Source organism: Gorilla gorilla, chromosome 8 (assembly GCF_029281585.2).
Source record: "Gorilla gorilla gorilla isolate KB3781 chromosome 8, NHGRI_mGorGor1-v2.1_pri, whole genome shotgun sequence".
NCBI classification, from domain to species: Eukaryota; Metazoa; Chordata; class Mammalia; order Primates; family Hominidae; genus Gorilla; species Gorilla gorilla.
Genome location: NC_073232.2, coordinates 48,128,670 through 48,149,917, shown reverse-complemented (window position 1 = coordinate 48,149,917; position 21,248 = coordinate 48,128,670). Strand labels below are relative to the sequence as shown.

At 38.5% G+C, this 21,248-nt stretch overlaps 1 protein-coding gene across 3 annotated transcripts in view; it reads right to left on the bottom strand.

The window, feature by feature from the left end:
- CTNNA3 (catenin alpha 3) overlaps positions 1 to 21,248 on the bottom strand; it is a 1,788,954-nt gene that overhangs the window by 1,696,946 nt on the left and 70,760 nt on the right. For all 3 annotated transcript variants that reach the window (XM_055353691.2, XM_055353692.2, XM_019035348.4), the window contains one exon: positions 2,938 to 3,130. In XM_055353691.2, coding sequence (XP_055209666.2) covers positions 2,938 to 3,130 — 193 coding nt within the window. The remainder of the gene's footprint in view (positions 1 to 2,937; positions 3,131 to 21,248) is intronic.

Sequence of the window (21,248 nt, the reverse complement as noted above, 5' to 3'; positions counted from 1 at the left end):
CTTCCAGTCTTGCAAGTTCCATTCATGGTATGTGCCCTACATAGGTGTACTATTTTTTAATTTTTATATCATATTTTTACTGTGCCTTTTCTATGTTTAGATATACAAATACTTACCGCTATGTTATATTAATAATTGCCAGCAGCATTCAGTATAGTAACATGCTGTACAAGTTTGTAGCCTAGGATGCCTAGTTGTGTTGTAGACTATGCCATCTAAGTTTGTGTAAGTACACTCTATGATGTTCACACAATGACAAAATGGCATATGGATGCACTTCTCAGAACATGTCCCCATTGTTAAGTAAGGTATGACTGTAGCTGATAACACATGCACAGAGGCATAAAGCAACACGGAACATTCAAGAAACTGCGAGTTCCTGTTTGGAGGAACATATGAGGGAGGAGCATCACAGGAAAGAGGTGCAAGATAATGGTAGAAGCCAAATCATGAAATGCTTTGAGAGGTAGGTTTAAAAGTTTGAACTTTATTGAAAAAGATAGTCCCCCTGATCCTCCAACAGCTACTAAAAATGATTTTAAGCAGAGAAGTAAAATGAGCATATTTTCATTTTTAAAAGATCTATTTGATTTTACTATGGAGGAAGGCTAATGCAATAATCCTGAATTCATGAAGCAATGTTAGGAATAGAGTAGAAGGAACAGATCTGAGAGACAACAAGGAGAAAAAATTCATTGAACCTGACTGATAAAAGAATATGTACACCAAACCCCCATGACGCCAATATGACAAACCTGCATATGTACCCTGAACCTAAAATAAAAGCTTTAGAAAAGTTTTTAAAAGTTCATTGAACTTAGACATTAATTGGAAGAGAGGGTGGAATGAAAGGAAGAGTCTAAACTGGCTTGGTGACTAAGATGATGATCAAGAACAAGGACAAAGGGAGGGTCTCAGTTGGTAGGGAGCAGGGAAAAACAACAAATATATTTCAAATTATTTTGCACATTATGTTTTCTATTTATTGTCTGAAGAATACCTATAAAATATAAATTGTATATAACATACATAACAAAGTGTAGCCATTTTGGAAAACAGTATGGAGGTTCCTAAAGAAATTAGAAATAGAACTACCATTAAGAGCCAGCAATCCCTCTTCTGGGTATAACACTGAAGTAAAGGAAATCACCACTTCATAAAGATGTCTGCACTCCCATATTCACTGTATCATTATTCACAATAGTCAAGATATGAAAACAACCTAAGCATCCATCAACAGATGAATCGATAAAGAAATTGGTCTATATATACAAAGGAAAAAAGGAGATCCTGCCATTTGCCACAACATGGATGAAAGTGGAGAACATCATGCTAAGTGGAATAAGCTAGACATAGAAAGAAAACTATTGCAGGATCTCACTTATATGTAGAATCTTTGTTTAAGAAAGTCATACAGAGACAGAGAATGAAACAGTATCTACCAGGGGCTGGGGGCAGGAGTGAGGAAATGGGCCAGTGCAAATCAAAGGATACAAAGTTGCGGTTATGAAGAATGAGCTCTAGAAATCTAGTACACAACATGAAGACTATAGTTAATAATGCTGTATTCAGAATTTTTACTAAATGAGTAGATTTAGATGCTCTTGCTATACACACAAAAAAATGGGTAACTGTGAGATTATGAATATGTCAATTTACTTTATTATAGCAACCATTTTACTATTTATATGTATTTCATAACATCATGTTGTATACCTTAAATATACACAATAAAATTTATTTTAAAAATAAATTCACATAAATATAAAAATTTTTTTTTTTAGACGAAGTCTCGCTCTTGTCCCCCAGGCTGGAATACAATGGTGTGATCTCGGCTCACTGCAACCTCCCAGGTTCAAGCGATTCTCCTGCTTCAGCCTCCCAAGTTTACAGGCGCCTGCCACCACACCCAGCTAATTTTTGTGTTTTTAGTAGAGATGGGGTTTCACCATGTTGGCCAGGCTGGTCTTGAACTCCTGACCTCAGGCAATCCACCTGCCTTGGCCTCCCAAAGTGCTGGGATTACAGGCGTGGGCCACCGCACTCGGCCAAAAATTTTTTTTAAATCCCCTGTATCATACATGTGACATAAAGCTTATTGTTACTAGTATATTCATTTTAATTATTTAATTAGCAAAGGCTTCCTGATTTTCTTAAAGTTACGTTGGGGGGTTGAGGGAGAAAAATATTTAAAAATCCCAAGTCTCTTTTACAAAGCTGAACAAGAAAATTTAACTTTCCTTTTCCTCCCAAAATAGATACTTGCAGAAAGCTGATATATACGAAATCATTCCACTAACCAAAGAATATTCAGCAATTACTTTAAAACTATCCTACAGTTGAGACCTATATTCATTAGAAAATTGCTGTATTATCATAAGTAAAGATCTCAAAAAGATGAAATATATGCTTTTATTATGTAATATTAACAAAGCAGCAACTTGGCTCATTCATAGTTTATGCAAAGCATTTTTTAAAAAGTTTAGGAAGTCTAAACCTCCAGAAATTTGCAAGGTTAAAAATGTACTTCTGAGATGGTCAGGTCTGAAACTTCTATTTCCCAGCTGTTTTCAAGGAACTTCATAATTTATTTATGTATAGACAAATAAATCTTCAGCTTCATTAGTCATTTCTCACTATATTCTAAGACCAAAAAAGGGTACTCTTCTCTTTGTTTATTATGGAAAAGCTATGGCAAGGCGGGGGAGGAAGAGGAATTGCCTGGGGGGACCGAGCAACTAAAAAGAAGAGCCTGGAGTGGGACTGAGCCTTGGAGCTGTCTAATGAGCCACTCTGCCTCCCACAGCTAGCTCCTCACAGCTCTGCAAAAGACTAAAAAACTGGAGCCAACAAAAACAAAACACTCACAAATCTAATTTGGGTGACTAACACCCTAAAGATATGCAGTTTGCTCCTGACCAGGACTGGAATACTCACTTTCTTTGCGAACTTCCTCAAGTGAAGCCGTAAGCTCATCCTTTAAAACTGTAGCTTCCTGGGCAATCTTCTCTCCCTTGTCTAATAAATTCCAAGTTGCTTCCTCCACAGAAGCTAGAAGGACACTGGCTCTTTTCGAACGTCCTTTTTTCCTGCTGGAAGGGTTCTGGGGACAGTTTACAAGTGTGGTAACCTAAAATTGGAAAAATACAGAGTACTAAATTGACAAATTGTAAGGAGAACACAGTCCTGGGATATTACAGACCAGAACAAAAGACAGTACAGTTGACCCTTGAGCAACTCAAGGGCTAGGGGCACAAACCCACCGTGCAGTTGAAAATCTGAGTATAACTTTCAACTCCTCAAAAACATAACTACGAATAGCCCACTGTTGACCAGAAGCCTGATAACATAAATAGTCAATTAACACAGATTTTGTATCTGTATGTACTATATAACTATATTCCTACAATAAGATGAGCTACAGAGACGATAGTGTTATTTGTTATTAAGAAAATCATAAGGCAGAGAAAACATAATTAAATAAATCAACAAGTAGAAGTGGATCATCATAAAGGTCTTCATCCTCATCATATTCATATTCCTGAGGAAGATGAAGAAGAGGAGAGTTGGTCTTGCTGCCTTGGGGGTGTAAGAGGCAGAAGAGATGGAGGAGGTGGAAGGGAAGGCAGGAGAGGCAGGCACACTTGATGTAACTTTTATTGAAAAAAAATCCGATTAAAAGTGAACCTGCATAGTTCAAACCAGTGTTGTTCAAAGGTCAACTGTATTTCATAGTAACATGACTCATTTCCAGTGCTGTCGGTACACCTACAAAAGTCAAGTCATGGCACCAAGAACAGCAACAGCAGCCACCGTGGAGTTCCCAACTAAAAATAGGAAGGAAGTGAGAGTCTTAGTGATTGAATTTCAAAATATAGCCCTTAAAATGTCCTCTCTTCAACTACCCCAGTCATCAAATCATTTCTATGTTAAATATTTACTGAACACCTATTTTTTACATTGTTCTGGATGATGGAAAAGAAATGCATTTCATGCTTTCATGGAGTTTACATTCTTAATATCGGCAGCATACAATAAACATATAAACAAATTTAAAAATGTAAGGTTCAGTAAATGTTTTGAGGAAAAATAAAGTTGGCGGAGGGAATAGAGTGAGAGAGAGTGGGGATCGGGGTGGTCAGGAAAGTCCTCTTGATAGGGGACTTTGAGTGAGACCTGTTTGAGAGGCCAAATGAGTTAGGGGAAAGGGTAGAAGACAGATCTGAAAGGTTATAAAGGGCAAGAAAGTAGGTCATAGTAAGGATTTGGACTTTGTCCCCTGAGGCAACCACTGTTCTATATGATTCAGAATGTTTCTCCCTCTCCTAATATTAGTTATCTCTATTCTCTGCCTAAATAGACTAATACTGACTTAATTATAATTATTTTTGGCTCCCTCTTAATGTAGATTGCTGGCTAAAAAGTGGTATAAATTTTATTTTATAATTATTTGATATTTTGGAGATACATAATTTTCTACTCTCATTTTTGACTGTTTTATCAAAGTTCTGTATTTTTTATATGAAGTTTCTGTAATTAAAACAATACACACATACACAGCCTTCTAGAGCATTCTTCGAGTAATAAACTTGAACAAACTCCTCACCACAAGTATATGAAGTGAGAAATGTGTTAATTAGCTTGATTTAATCATTTTACAATGTATACATATATCAAAACATCACAGGGTACACCATAAATATATATAAATTTTATTCACCAATTTTAATTTAATAAAGCTTGGGGAAAAAAAGAAAGAAATGAATCTTAACAAATACAAGAACAAACTCATAATAAGAACATTATTTGAAGATAAAAATTAAGCTTCTGTATTTGGAAACAAAAACATCATACTGAATTACATTATTAAAAAACACCCATTTCTGGCCAGGCGCAGTGGCTCATACCCGTAATCCTAGCACTTTGGGAGGCCGAGGCGGGTGGATCACCTGAGGTCGGGAGTTCAAGACCAACCTGACCAACATGGAGAAACCCCCTCTCTACTAAAAATACAAAATTAGCCGGGCATGGTGGCGCATGCCTGTAATCCCAGCTACTCAGGAGGCTGAGGCAGGAGAATCGCTTGAACCCGGGAGGCAGAGGTTGCAGTGAGCCGAGATCACGCCATTGCACTCCAGCCTGGGCAACAAGGGCAAAACTCTATCTCAAAAAAAAAAAAAAAAAAAAAAAAAAAACCCATTTCTTAATTAAATCTTGGATCACAATTACAAGTTTTGGATTAAATTTTTATGAACAAAGCTTTAAAATCACCATCGTAGAGGAATGAGAGAAAGGAAAAAAACAACTTGTATCTAATATTTAAAATAGAAGACCTGAAACTCCTCTTGAAAGCAAAGCTGCTGCATGTCATGAAACAGTGGAGGCTCATGATAATCATGCATCACATCTTTGACAGCAAACTACATAATGCTTCCTGCTCAGTAGCCCCTAGAGATTTTGGTTGTTGTTTGTTTATGGAGCATTCGATGTTTGTTTACTTGGATATCTGGACCCAGTTTTTAACCATGAACTAAAAAAAAAACTTAAGAAGTTATGGGGGAAATATGTGGATGAAAATCATTTTCATCTGCCCTCCTACCCTCCTCCCCTTACCCAATAGATCCTCTGTTTCATTCTAATTTGCTTTATTTCCATGTTCATTACCCAGAGTGGAATGTCTTGTGGCAGGCCTTTGTTTCCTCTCTTAGAAAATAAAAACAATCATTGTTATCCTACAAGACTGGGGAAGGTCAAATAAGGTAAAGTATTTTGTAAAATGCATAATATGACACAAATATTTGTTGGCATTTCATGTATATTTTCTAGTTTGTTCCCCATGTAGGTGCAGAAAATTGGTTATAGGAATCTTTAACAAAGGTATTCTCTCTAGATCTAAATTTATCTTGCTCTTGGGGCCCCCCATGCTAAATGTGGCAGTTAGCAAAACTCATTCTATATGCTTTACAAGCAGCTAAATAAGATCATGTGTCTTCATCATGGATTATATAAGAATAAGAATAAGCCTGATTTATTACATGGGTTTTCATAAATTCCAAAAGGCAAATATCTCACTCTTGTCAGTCTAATTTATATATTGAGAGTTGAAAGGTATTTGTCCAGATTAAGACAAATTATAACTACCAGTTTAAAATCTTTGTTTAAAACAAAGAGTAAGTATCATTGTCTGAAGTGTTCCCTCGGAATGTATTTTAAGTGCTGCAATTCATGATGCTTCCCACTGCACATTCCTCCTCTATTGTTCAGATCCTCCATGCGCCAAATGTTTTCCATAGAATAGCCTGGGCTTTGAAATTAAAATGAGCGTTCCAGAAATGCTTTGTTCCTTATAATAAATGCCAGAGAAGTAAGAAATGTGAAAAGAACTTTGTATAAGAACATCATGTTTCCATCAAAAAAGGCAATTGCAACTTGCAAGTTATTCACTTTTATACGTTGTTTGTACCTACGTCTTCTTTTAAAACACTCCAATACAGTTATTTGATATTGATTAAACTAAAGTCAAGTGAGGTTTTCAATGATTCCTTTTATTTCAGAAAGTAAATATGGCTTGGCAATCCTGTGGAAAAAAAGAAAGCTGAAACTATTTTTTTTTAACCCTAACTCACCTAAGAGATTGAACTTACTCCTATCAGTGACTGTGACTCACCATAGCAGATGATTCTCACCAAGGGGGAGGATAGGAGGGTGCTATTTGAAAAGGTCTCCCACCTCTTGAAGGAATACCAGCAACCAGTAAAATTAGCTTTCAAGTTATCCTGTAAAATAAATCCTGTGTCCTCATTTTCTTTTTCAGTACTAAATCAGTTATATTTCTGTAAGGAAGTTTAGTAGGAACAACTTGCAACAAAGATGATTCTAATGTAGGGTTTAAGCCCATGTCTTGCTAACTTTACCTTTTGCCACAGATACAAAACCCTCCCATTCCCCTCTTTCTCAGACTTTAGGGGTCCCTCTCATATAGAAAATCTCCAAGCTTGCAGCATTAGAGAGCTTGGGTTTGCTTACTTTCTTTAGTCTGTAAATCCGTGCTAGGCTATAAAGACACACCTTCATCGTAGATACAGGAAGGAACTTCCATGGGAATGGTGCTAAATTAAAAGTTTCAAGTAATTTATAAAGAAGAAATTCCCACTCTATTAATTCTGCAAGTTTAACATTCCACAAAACCAGACATATTTTCAATGGTGTGTAAAAATATTTATATATTAAAAAAAAGAGTATAAAAAAAGGTTTTTATAGATTTTCCAAATTTAGGTGTGCTTCTCTAAATGCTCTAAAGATGCTGAAAATTAAATTGATAAGCTTAATGAACCAAGCCATCAACTGTCATTATATAGAGCCACACTGGCACACAATATAAACACTGTAGAATATGTTGTGACTTACTTTCATTTGTTGTATCAGCGCAACAATTACTTTAGCATCTCAGGTACTAGCTTTGTAAAATGACTTTTTTTTTTTTTTGAGACCGAGTCTCACTCTGTCGCCCAGGCTGGAGTGAAGTGGCAGGATCTCTGTTCACTGCAAGCTCCGCCTCCCAGGTTCACACCATTCGCCTGCCTCAGCCTCCCAAGTAGCTGGGACTACAGGCACCTGCCACCACGCCCGGCTAATTTTTTTTGTATTTTTTAGTAGAGACAGGGTTTCACCATGTTAGCCAGGATGGTCTCGATCTCCTGACCTCATGATCCACCCACCTCAGCCTCCAGAAGTGCTGGGATTACAGGCGTAAGCCACTGCGCCTGGCCGTGAAATGTCTTTTTTAATGCCAACTTGGGTAACACAATTATATCCTATAACCTTGTTCCTTCCCAATATAGTTCTGATTTTTTTTAATTCTACTCTCATTGTAGTATAAAAAGGCCCTGTTAACAGCCATCTCTTTTCTTGTTTATTAGCTAAAACACTTTGAATTTCAACCTTCCTCCAATAGCTCACAGGAGCCTTCAGGGCTACTTTTGCTCCCTTGAGTTAATTTTAATGTACGAAATAAAATATAAAACATTTAAGCTATGTTAATTAGCTAAAACTTCAACAGGGTTCTGAAAGAAATTAGAAGGGTAGAAAAATAAAACTGCCTATAGATAACTAAAAACTGTGATCTTTCAAAGTAAAAGGTACAAACCAGTCTCGGGGAGGAGAGGGGGTGTCCCTTCTTCAAGTCATTGATAATTTCAACTATTCTTTTACTTCTACCAAAACAACCCTTACTGAATTAACAAAAGTACAGAGGAAGATTAAAGGGTTGAGAACCCAAAAAATGCCTCTAGATAACATTCAACACCCCCCCCAATCCAACTTCAATCTTCTTTCAAGCCAATAAACACTTATATTTTGTTCAAAATAATACCCTAGGCATTCAGGAAATAAATATGAATAAGCTCCAATATGGCGATAAGAGAAATACACAACTAGTTGCAACATTAAAGGCAGAATGATAACCGTTTACACTTATATAAATACAAAGAAAGTACTGCCAAAATTGCAAACATTCACAAGGATTAAGTAGGACTTCCAAGAAGAGCCTTTAAGAACAGATAATTTTCTACCAGAAGAGATAAAAGGGAGGTATGTAAGTCAGGGAAAGAAAATTGTGTGCAAAGGGGCAGAGACAAAAATTTATTTTGTCTGAAAGTAGCAGATAGCCAAACTTAGCAAACTGTGGGGTAAACACAGGCAATAGGGTGAGAAGGCCAAGAAATAGGTTGCATCTTAAATAAAAAGTTATAAAAGTCAAAGAAAGAGTTAATATTTAATGTAATAGGTGATAGAAAATGAAAACACAGCATGCCCAAAGTAGAGAAGCCTTTGCCCATCAACCTGCCTCTCCACCATCTGTATTTTTTACCTCAGTGGCTAACACCTCTAACCTGAAGCAGAAACCTGGAGGTCATCTGGGCTACTCTCTCTCTCTCATCTTCCTCTCCAAGTCCTTGTCATCCATGACACAGAAACGGGGCATCATTCTCTGCCCCATTCACCAATCTATCATTACGAAAAGTGTGTGCAATGATTCTGCCCTCGTTGAATCTTTCATGAAGCCTCTCCTGAGAGGTCTCACTGCCGCTGCACCAGCCCTATATTCCCACTAGAGCCATCTCTTGAAAATGCAAATCTGTCATATTTGCACTACCTGTAGGCTATCTGCTGCCTACAAGCAAAGTCCAAACTCTTCAGCGTAGCTTTTGAGGCAATTTTGATCTCACTCCTGACTAAATTTTCATTCTCATCTTCTATCTGTGGAATCTGACCACAAACTACTTGTTAGGCTCAGAACAGGAAATGTTCAGCAACCTCAGCCTGGGGTGACTCCCTCCTCTCACAGCTCCTTGTTCGTAGCTCTTGTATCACTCATTATACTGTCTTGTAATTAGCTGTTCACATATTGCCTCCTCTGCTCTACCACGAACTCAATAAGGACAGGGGCCGTGCTTGACTCATCCTGAAAACACAGAGCCAGCGTACTGTGAAAAATAAACAAACAGTGGTTGACTGGATGAAAAAAAAAAAGAATAAAACCATACATTTTAGAAGCCTTTAAATCAAGAGTCACAATGTTCAGTGATTCATACGAGGTTACCAAAAGAATGGGTTGCTACAGCAAAATTAAAGCTTAGTGATAACACATAGCAGCTTTCATTAAAAGGAAGTCCTTAATGTGGGATTTTCTGCCATATCTCCTGTCTAGTTTAGTTGGGGTCTGATCAGTTCAATGTAATCTAGGATCAAGTATATTATATTCAGTCTTTTTTTGCCCCCCCAAAAAAGACACGTTACATAATTCATTTTCAAAATACAAATAAAAAGAGCTGGCACATCCTTTTTATTACTGATTTTTTCATTTTTTTCAATCCTTTTGTTAGTTTTCTAGGGCTGCCATAACAAAATACCACAGACTGAGTGGCTTAAGCCACAGTTCCCCAACCTTTTTGGTACCAGAGACCCATTTTATGGAAGACAACTTTTCCACAGACCCGGGGGTGGAGTGGGGGTAGACGTTTTTGTGCCTGGAGTTGGTTCCTTCTGGTGGGTTCATGGTCTCGCTGACTTCAAGAATGGAGCCACAGACCTTTGCAGTGAGTGTTGCAGCTCTTAAAGATGGCATGGACCCAAAGAGTGAGCAGTAGCAAGATTTATTTTGAAGCGTGAAAGAACAACACTTCCACAGCGAGGAAGCGGACCCTACCAGGTTGCCACTGCTGGCTGGAGTGGCCAGCTTTTATTCCCTTATTTGTCCCCGCCCATGTCCTGCTGATTGGTCCATTTTACAGAGTGCTGATTGGTCCATTTTACAGAGCGCTGATTGGTGCATTTTACAAACCACTAGCTAGCTGCAGAGCACTGATTGGTGCATTTTACAATCCCTTCGTAAGACAAAAAAGTTCTCCAAGTCCTCTACTTGACCCAGGAGGTCCAGCTGGCTTCACCTCTCAGTTTCAGGATGATTCAAGTGGATTATATTTATTGTGTACTTTATATTATTATTACATTGTAATATATATGAAATAACTATACAACTCACCATAATGTAGAATCAGTCGGAGCCTTGAGCTTGTTTTCCCACAACTAGACGGTCCCATCTGGGGGTGATGGGAGACAGTGGCAGATCATCAGGCATTAGATTTTCATAAGGAGTAGGCAACCTACGTCACAATAAGGTTCACTTTCCCATGAGAATCTAATGCCACTGCTGATCTGACAGGAGGCAGAGCTCAGGCAGTAATGCAAGCGATGGGGGTTGGCTGTAAATACAGATGAAGTTTCTTTTGCTCACCCACCCACTGCTCATCTCCTGCTGTGTGGCCCAGTTCCTAACAGGCCATGGACATGCACCAGTTGGGGTACTCAACTGGTACTGGCACTGGAGGCCTAGGGGTAGGGGACCCCTGGGTTAAACAACAGAAATTTATTTTCTTACAGTTCTGGAGGTCAGAAGTCCAAGACCAAGGTGTCAACAGGTTTGGTTTCTCCTGAGGCCTCGCTCCTTGGCTATCAGATGGCTGTCCTCTCTCTGTGTCCTCACATGTATGCACACAACAGTGATGTCTTTCCCTGTACATCCTAATCTCTTCTGATAAGGACACCAGTCATATTGGATTAGGGCCCACCCAAATGACCCCATTTTAATTTAATTACCTCTATATCCAAAGGCCCTGTCTCCAACTACAGTCACATTCTGAGAAACTGGGGTTAGGGCTTCAATATGTGAATGTGGGGGTTGGAAATGGCACAATTCAACCCATAACAATCTTTACCACAAGTGATACAAAAAGTGTAAAATAACCATAACCTTTTTAAAAATATAATTTAGGGTTTTGTTTGTTAGTTAGATAAACAACCACTGCTAACATAAGCCATTACTCCGAACTATTGAGGGACAGTAACAAAGCACATGTAGATCCCTCTCCAATTCCACCAGCCCTCTGTGCCACACAGATGGCATAACAAAGCAAAGAGATTTACATGTCAAACGCATAAGCAGTTGTAGCTAAATATCCTAATCCAAGAAGTGCACTTACTCCTGGATAAATATGAAGCTAAACACAACTAGGAAAAGACCACATGCTGAGAATAATACCAAATTAGTTTCTTCTAGTTTTCACTTAACCACTTACCATCCAAAAACAAACGAGTTTGGACTTTACCATTCATTTATTCAACAAATATTGATGGTGCACCTACACTGTGCCAGAATATGGCAATGAGCCTCATTCTAAGAAGGGGGGGGAACAGAGAACAAACAAATACATAAGTAAATGTGTAACACAACAGCAGGTATTCTTTTCTTTTTTTTTTTTTTTTTTTTTTGAGACAGAGCCTCACTCCGTCACCCAGGCTAGAGTGCAGTGGTGCTATCTTGGCTCACTGCAACCTCTGCCTCCTGGGTTCAAGCGATTCTCGTGCCTCAGCCTCCCAAGTAGCTGGCATTACAGGTGCCTGTCACCACGCCCAGCTAATTTTTGTGTTTTTAGTAGAGATGGGGTTTCACCCATGTTGGCCAGGCTGGTCTCAAACTCCTGACCTCAAGTGATCCACCTGCCTCGGCCTCTCAAAATGCTCAGATTACAGGCGTGAGCCACTGCACCTGGCCAATAGTAGGTATTGACAGATGCTATAAGGAAAGTGAAAAAGGGTAAGAAAACAAAGAGTGAAAGAGAAGGGCTAGTTTAGACTGCATATTAGGGAAAGCAACTCTGATTAAGTAAGAAGGATCCAAGGAAATAGAAGAATAAGACATTTAAATGTCTGGAGGAAAACATCCCAAACAGAAGAAACAGGCGCAAAGGTTCCAAAACAAGAGCTTGACTGTTGTATTCCAGGAGCAGTAGGAAGGCTGGTATGGAGGCACCAAATTGTGCAGGACTTGTAGATCACCACTAATGCTCTCAATTCTATTCTTATGACTGGAAGTTACTGAAGTGCTTGAAACAGGAAAGTAACATGATCTGACCCCAAATTTTAAAGCATCATTCTAAATGCTCTAGGCAAAACAGACTAGAGACAGCTCTATGCAAAACAGACTAGGCAAGGATGGGATGAGGAATAGAAGAAGGGAAAGCAGTTAGGAGTCCGTTGCTGTAGCCCAAGTGAAGACCACACTGGCTTCTTTGAGGAAGCAGTGGCGGAGTTAAGAAATGACAAAATTTTGGTATATTCTAAAGTGTCAACAAGGTTTGCTGACAGATTGAATATGGGTTATGAAAGCAATATGGCATCAACGATGACTCTGGCATCTGGCCTGAGCAGCTGAGTAAATGGAAGTAATATTTACTAGTTGAGGAAAGTAAAGGGACATGAGTAGGAAGGGAAATCAAGAGTTGATGGATTACCATGGCATTAGCCATGTTAAATTTGCCTTTTAGAGTTTTTAAAGTGGAGACTAGTATACAATTCTGGAATTGAAAGAGGTAAAAGTTGGAGATATGTTTCGTATAGGTTACTTTTTCAATTTAATTGTTCACTTGTCAGTAGTTTTGCTGATCTTACCAAAATTGCAAAGACGTTTGGGGAAAAAATTTTTTTTAATCAGAGATTGAATGAGATCTCTTAAAAACGATGTATAACTGGAGAAGAAGTCACAGGACTGAGCTTTGAGAAACCCCAACAATTAGGTGTAGTATTTCTCAGGAAACCCAACCGTTAACATATTAATTCTAGGATATGTAGATTTTGTCATTTCAAAAATTACTATTATTTAGAGGAAATGCCTGTTTTTTGAAACTAAATTTAATAGTTGTTTTTTAACTTTTATTTTAAGTTCAGAGGTACATGTGCAGGTTTGCTAAATAGGTAAACTCATGTCATGAAAAGTTGTTGTACAGATTATTTCATCACCCAGGTATGAAGCCTAGCACTCAACAGATATTTTTCATGATTCTCTCCCTCCACCCTCTTATAGGCCCCAGTGTCTGTTGTTCCCCTCTATGTGTCCATGTGTTCTCATCATTTAGCTTCTACTTATAAGTGAGCACACAAGTGGTATTTGGTTTTCTGTTCCTGCATTAGTTTGCTAAAGATAATGGCCTCCAGCTCCTTCCATGTTCCTGCAAAGGACATGATCTCATTTTTTTTTAATGACAGCATAGTTTTCCATGGTGTATATATGCCACATTTTCTTTATCCTGTCTACCACTGATGTATATTTAGGTTGATTCCATGACTTTGCTATTGTGAATTGTGCTGCAATGAACAGGCACGTGCATATGTCTTTATGGTAGAATGATTTATATTACTCTGGGTATATATCCAGTAATGGGATTACTGGGTCAAATGGTAGTTGTTTTTAGGTCTTTGAGGAGCTGCCGCACTGTTTTCCACAATGGTTGAACTAACTTACATTCCCACCAACAGCGTATAAGCATTCCTTTTTCTCTGCGACCTCTCCAGCATCTGCTTTTTTTTTTTTTTTTTTTACTTTTTAATAATAGCTATTCTAACTGGTTTGAAATGTTATCTCATTGTGGTTTTGATTTGCATTTCTCTAATGATCAGTGATGTTGAGCTTTTTTTCATATGCTTGTTGGAAAAATGCCTGTTTTATACAGAACAAAAATTCAGACAAATTCAGTTTTAAAAATGTAATGTTAATCATATAGTCTCCTTTTCTACAAATAAATATTTCAAAAAATGAGAAGAAAAACTATAAAGATATTAAATTAAGCAAACTAAAGAGAAATTATATTCATGCTGTAATTTATTCCTAAATCAAACAACTAGTCATTCCGGTAAATCAATAATCCATAGTTTATAGGACAGTACTGATTCAAAGAAATGTTGAATAAGAAAAAGCAAAAAGTCAACCTTTTTCCATCAATAACCTTTGACTGCTTAAAGGAAGCAAAACAAAAAGTAAAAAATCCAATCATACCAAAGAAGACTCTAAAATAAATAAGTTGACTGCACATGTAATAGCTTAGATATGTTCACATAATCCCTTGGTCCGTCCAACCCCGCATTCCACTTCCAGCAGTGACTGATGGTAGAATATGGTTATGACTCCTACTTACGTATTCCAGAATTGTTTGATAATCATTTACAACCCTATCAACCATAAATTGAACAAACTATGCCAATATTTTGTCATTTGTGTTTGCTTTACCAACATAAACTTAAAAAGTTTTATCTGCATTTCCCTCCCACTATCTGCTGCCAGATTCCCTTTTTCACATCTACCTTAGATGGTCAGATATACTCTTTCTTGTTCTCTTCTAACACAAAACTCCATTTTATTGACGATATCCAGGAGAAAATATACATAGCTACTTGCTCATCATGATGAATATGAGAGATAATAAACATTAAGCAAAAAAGATCATCAAAGATAGTGATTAGATTTGCAGGGCTGAAGATTTTATAGCAACCAAAATATGATTTAAATATAGCTCATCAGCAAATTAAATACTTATATTCAGTTTAAGATTGATTAGGCTGTATCCACCTCATTTGTCAGAACTCTCTCTAAGTCAATAGTCATTTTGTCTCATTGTTTGGGGTAAAAATTAAATACCAGTCACCCATCTTGAATCTCATTGGCCAGCACTTGATCTTTAATGTCCCAAAGTCCCTTCTTTGATATTATCATAGTCTCTCAATTCTAAAATACTATCAACTACAACACAAACCACCAATGTAATCACTTCTCTTAAAACTGTAAATATGGATATTTTGTCAATATTGAACCTTCCATAACCAAGATGAAGCCAAGAGACTTATTGTCTAGGAATAAAGACAGCAGACAGAACAAAGATACCATTGATCATCTTTGAGTTTCAAAGCTGACTTTCTTAAGCTCTCAAGCAAGAAAATAATTGTGAAGCTGGAGGCATCATACTACATGACTTCAAAATTTACTATAAAGCTATATTAACCAAAACAGCATGGCACTGGCATAAAAACAGACATGTAAAGCAATGGAATAGAATAGAGAACCCAATACCAAATCCATACATTTACAGCCAACTGATTTTTGACAAAGGCACCAAGAACACTCATTGGAGAAAGGACAGTTTCTTCAATAAATGGTGCTAGGAAAACTGGATATCCATATACAGAAGAGCAAAATGAGACCTCTATCTCTCACCATATTCAAAAATCAACTCAAATGGACTAAAGATTTAAATGTAAGACCAAAAATTATGAAACTAGTAGAAGAAAACACAGAAAGAGAAAATCATTTTCTAAATCCTTTTGGCTCTCATTTAGCAAAAGCTAGATCTGATAGACTAGATCACAGTTTTATGATAAAGAAGTTCTGGTCAGACAGGAAAAAGAAGTGTGGACTATTGGAAGAAAGGTCTCAGAAACAGGTTAGACACATTTTATTTCTCTTCTCTAGGCTTCACTCAGATTAAAAGCTGTATTGGCTCTCAACTAACACAGTTAGTTGGGAAACACAGAAAGCAGAGGAATTTTTATTCCATTTATCTTCAAGACTTTGAAAGAAAATTGTTTTATGAGCTCCCCTGCACAAAACTTCAGGGGTAGCTACAGTGTAATCTTGCCATCACAATCTTGAAGCTAAATAATACATAACAATGTAAATGGGTAGAGAGAAGGTCAGCTTAGCTTTCTTAAATCAGTCTTGATTCCCATGAGGCTTAGATGAAACCCAGAACATCCTAGATACCATGAAAAACAATCAAAATGAGGCTATGTTGAAAAGCAGTGGGCCTGCCCTGAGTTCACCATGGTGAAGAGCCAAGTGATCTAGCAGAGTCTGAGGGTACATAGATAATGCCAGATACTGGATGGAGGATGTAGCTGGGACTTCGAATCTGAAGCACCATCAAGGGCCGAAGTGGGGTTAAAGCATCCTGGAGAAACCACAGACCCTAGCCAAGCTACAAAAGAACGCCCCACAAAGCATATAAGGACATCAAGAAATGCACAGAGGTGCCCACAAGATGACCATGCATGGGACCCATCACTCCCTCAAAGGTCACAGTCCAGAGAGCATTCCAGACCAGCCACTCAGCAGACACTAAGTGTCCAAAGGTCACCACATGGGTCCAAAGGCCGCATCTCCCACCGTGAAATCATATAAGCAACACCCTCAACCCAATCTCCTGTTTTAGAGCATTTTATCTAAAAAGACTGAGCATTTACCAAAAGGGACTGTTTATATTGTTGAATCACATCAGTTTACCATCTTATTGGCTTAAACAGAAGGCATTTATTCCAATTCCCAGTAGGTAGGAGTTTATGAGGAAGGTCAGATCACTTATGAAAGATAAACTAAAGTGTGCTGTGGGAAAACTGGTAATCCCCTACAAGTACAAAAAGGAAAGCTACATTAAATGTTTATTTCCATTATACGATGCATCCTAATTTCAGAAATGGTAAAAAGTGTGAGGTGGACAATGTGGGAAAATGTGTTTAAATTAACGAAATATGGTATCTTGCAAATCAAGATTGAGAATGCAAACTGTTTCCTAAAAGAAAAAACTCATCTGAAAAACCACATTTATTAAGCCTTAATTTATTTAACTTGTAGAGCTTTCACTACTGTACATATATATGTGTATATATATGTGTATATATGTGTGTGTGTGTGTGTGTATATATATATATATATATATATATATACAGAAATGTGGATATCTATGTATTCAAATTCAGCTACAATGAGGTTAAAAAGGCATAGAAGGGGCACCATTTTATGGCAAGCTTTGGGCCAAGAGGCAGAACCATGCTCACTACTGGCTGATATCATGGCCAGCATAACAGTTCTGACATGGTAATCACCTGAGAGCTTTAAAAATTATTGTCTAGTCCTACTTCCAGAGATTCTGATTTAACTGGTTTTGTGTAAGGCCTGGGCATCAGGACTTTTAAGAGCTCCCCAGGTAATTTTATTGTGCAGCCAGGGTTGAAAACCACTAGACTAACAGAATCTCAACAATAACAGGGATTTTCTGAATTGCCTACTTAGTACTCTTCCTCCAAGTAAGCCTTCTGTATCTCCCGTAGGGCTTGGCCACAAACCACTCCATCATACTTTATCTCACTGGGGGCTCTCAATTGTGTGTGAGATAATGCCCATTTCTTACCCTTCCTTAACCAGGGAGTGCAGAGTAACTCCATGAGAAAATGGTCAGTCTAGGCCAGGCGCAGTGGCTCACGCCTGTAATCCCAGCACTTTGGGAGGCTGAGGCAGACGGATCACGAGGTCAGGAGTTCAAAACCTGCCTGATCAATATGGTGAAACCCTGTCTCTACTAAAAATACAAAAAATTAGCTGGGCATGATGGTGCACGCCTGTAGTCCCACCTACTCAGGAGGCTGAGGCAGAAGAATCGCTTGAAACTGGGAGGCAGAGATTGCAGTGAGCCAAGATCGAGCCACTGCACTCCAGCCTGGGCAACACAGCTAGACTTCATCTCAGAAAAAAAAAAAAAAAGAAAAGAAAATGGTCAGTCTAGAACCAGGGCTTTCCAAGACATAGAAGGGGCACCATTTTACATCGTAGGAGCCAAATCTGGCCTCTTGTCTATTTTGGTAAATAACAAAATTTTACTGGAACACAGCCACACCCATGTGTTTACATATTATCTAAGTTTGCTTTCACATTACAACAACAGCAGAGTAGTTGCAATAGAGACGCTATGGTCCCCAAAACTGAAACTATTTACTATCTGGACCCATACAGTAAAAGTTTGCCAACCACTGGTCTAGAGTCAGAGTTTTCAAGCTGCAACAGTATCTCGTAAGACAAGTTAGATGTCCTGAAATACCCCGGGGGAGTCTATGAAGGGTAGAGTCAGACCTTGAGCAGTTAAAATGACGACATCTGGGGAGATATGGACTCTTCTATCCTTTCAGCCAGCTGAAGCACAATTGCTTCTATCAATCTATTAATATCATTTTCCACTAAGAGGGCAGGTGTATCTTGGCTTATCAGTCTGCATCACCTGGCTGCCCACACAATCAGTTTATAAGAGAACAATTATATCCTAAAGCTAAGTTAGAAGTGGGTATCTATGGAATCAGTCTGAATTCATTGAGGAAAAGATGAGCTGTGATTGAAAGACAAAGTATTAACAGAAACAGAGTGAATTGGGGTTGGTTGGAGAACCCTGAAAAAGAGGGGAGCAACATTAAAGTGAAGAAAATCACAGTCTAATAGGACAAAAGGTTTAGGAAGCAAGCTGAGAAGAGGTGAAGCACATACAATGAATGGCAGCTACCCACAGATCATCTCAAAGCTACCAGCTTCTGCTGGTGGGGGCCTCCTTGTATCCTTGCCATGCACGCTCCCACTGGACTTGCACTATTTTAATCAATTAGCTATGGGTTTTCTTATCCTTATTTTAATGTAATGAAATTTGTCTCCACTATTTGTGTCTTAAGAAATACTATAGCCTAGCCATTTTCCCATGGGAGCAGTTTTCTGGCAGTAAAATCATACAGAAATTGAAGAATTCACTTTATTAGAATCAACTCAGCTATACTGAATCACCTTAAACTTTAAAACATTACTGAGGCAGAATTAAGTTTATTTCTTCATCCTACCATAAAAATAACATCTTTATACTTATTAAGCCTTAATCCTATTAGTATTTAAAAGACACTTAATTTACTAACTTTTAAGGTTACTCGTTGAGGTTATAGTCAAAACTCCAATATTTGCTTACAACGTGCCCTACAAGAACACTCTATGTGTGCAGACTTCCTTTTGAGATTTCCTTGGAAGCTTCAAGATTAATTCTGATACAAATTCTATTGATAGAATAATCAGCAAGAGTACAAAAAAGAAGCTTGGAGGTAAAACCAAGAAAGCATAAGTAAATGGCATCATGCTTATTCAAAATGACCTATAGAAATGACAGAAAGCAACCACAAACAAAACTTGAACTGTTTTCTGAAAGAAACAAAGGAAATTATCTTCTAGAAGGCTAAGAAGCCAAAGGGGGCAGACATGTTCTCTCCCTGCTACCTGAAAGCCAATCAAATCTGTCTGTAGAGCAGTGGAAAATTAACTCTTTGGGCATCTAGGAATCTCTTTGCATAAATTGATGTATATGATTGCTTGCTGCCTTTAGAGGGGGTTGTGGTCAAGGAGAGTAGAAAGGAATTTTGACGAGAGTGGGGTGTAGCAGAGAGGTTCTTCATAGGAGCCAGGCAGGAAAGGAAAACATGGTGCTTGGAAAAGCTAGGACTAACTACTGCCCGTGCAGTCACTAGGACTGGCCTTGACTCTAGTAAGGAGGGGGGAGAGAGTAGAGAAGAAGCTGAAAGGGATCATTTTCATAGGAATCGTGTGTGACTCTAGGTGCAATCATTGCCTCACTGGGGCCCATATGAGAGAGTGCAGCACAGAATTGGGAAGAGAGGCATTCTCCCCTCTTTTGTAGGAGCCTAGCGCCATTCTACCACATTGAGGATTGGCAGCTGAAGGAGACCAGAGAATTTCACCCCAAAATATGGTACCCTGGTATGTTTATTATTATTTTGAGACGGAGTTTCGCTCTTGTTGCCCAGGCTGAAGTGCAATGGTGCGATCTCGGTTCACTGCAACCTCCATCTCCCAGGTTCAAGCGATTCTCCTACCTTAGCCTCCTGAGTAGGTGGGATTAGATTACAGGCATGCACCACCACGGCTGGCTAATTTTTTGTATTTTTAGTAGAGACAGGTTTCTCCATGTTGGTCAGGCTGGTCTTGAACTCCTGACCTCAGATGATCTGCCTGCCTCAGCCTCCCAAAGTACTGGGATTACAGGCATGAGCCACTGCGCCCAGCCGATTATTTTAAATTAAACACCCTTGGGGACCAGCAGACACTGGAAGAAGCTTTACTCTGATACTCCCTTATCTGCCTAATGTCCAGACTCACCAAAGAAAAAAATAATTACTTCTGGTCCCTTCCCTGAGTTTTCATCAATTTAATAGTAACTCTAATCACAGGCAGGTAGACTGAAGTCTGTCAACACACCTGGACAGACGTTTGTCAAAAACCATGCTCTGCGGGCCCAACAAACTTTGTCCCAGGCCACTGTATGTTCTCCAAGCCCACTGAATTTCCCCTAAAAATCATTTACTACACCCCAAGTTGACACATTTCCCCCATCTCCCCTCCTCTATGAAAAAGGGTATATAAGCATCTGTACCCGTTGGGTTATGAGGTAATCATTCTCCTACTATTCCCCTGTGTTGTGCACATTGAAATAAATTTTGTGTGTCTTTTCTCCTGTTAATCTGCCTCTTGTCGGTTGATTTTTCAGCAAAACTTCAGAGGGCAAAGAGGAAGCAATCCCTTTGACCTTACAGATTTGGCATTGTTGGTGGGATAACCAAAACTGCTCTGCTCCTCTAGAAGCTGCAGTCAAAGGAACACAGGACCTGACAGGTGAACAGAATGATAAGAAATTCTTACCAGTCAGACTCCCAGTCTCTCTCTCTGCAGAATCTGGTCAAGCAGATGAAAAAAATCAGTTTGTCTCTTTTTTCTTTCCAAATTTAAGATTAATGGAAGAAAAGCATTTGTATGACTAGTCTTAGATGTAATGACTCTGGTATATTTTTGCTATGAATATTCATATTGTCCATCCTTTTCCTCACAGAAGTAGTCTTCATTTTTTCCTTTGTCTCTGTCTTTCTGTGAAGAGTCCCTCTTGTTTTATGTCCTTGAGAGCTTGACTTTTGACCAAGTAGGAGCCCTATCTCTTGGTCTCTGCCATCCAGTGGGCATGATTTTTGGGCCACGTCCGGTGGCCAGCCTAAAAGGACTA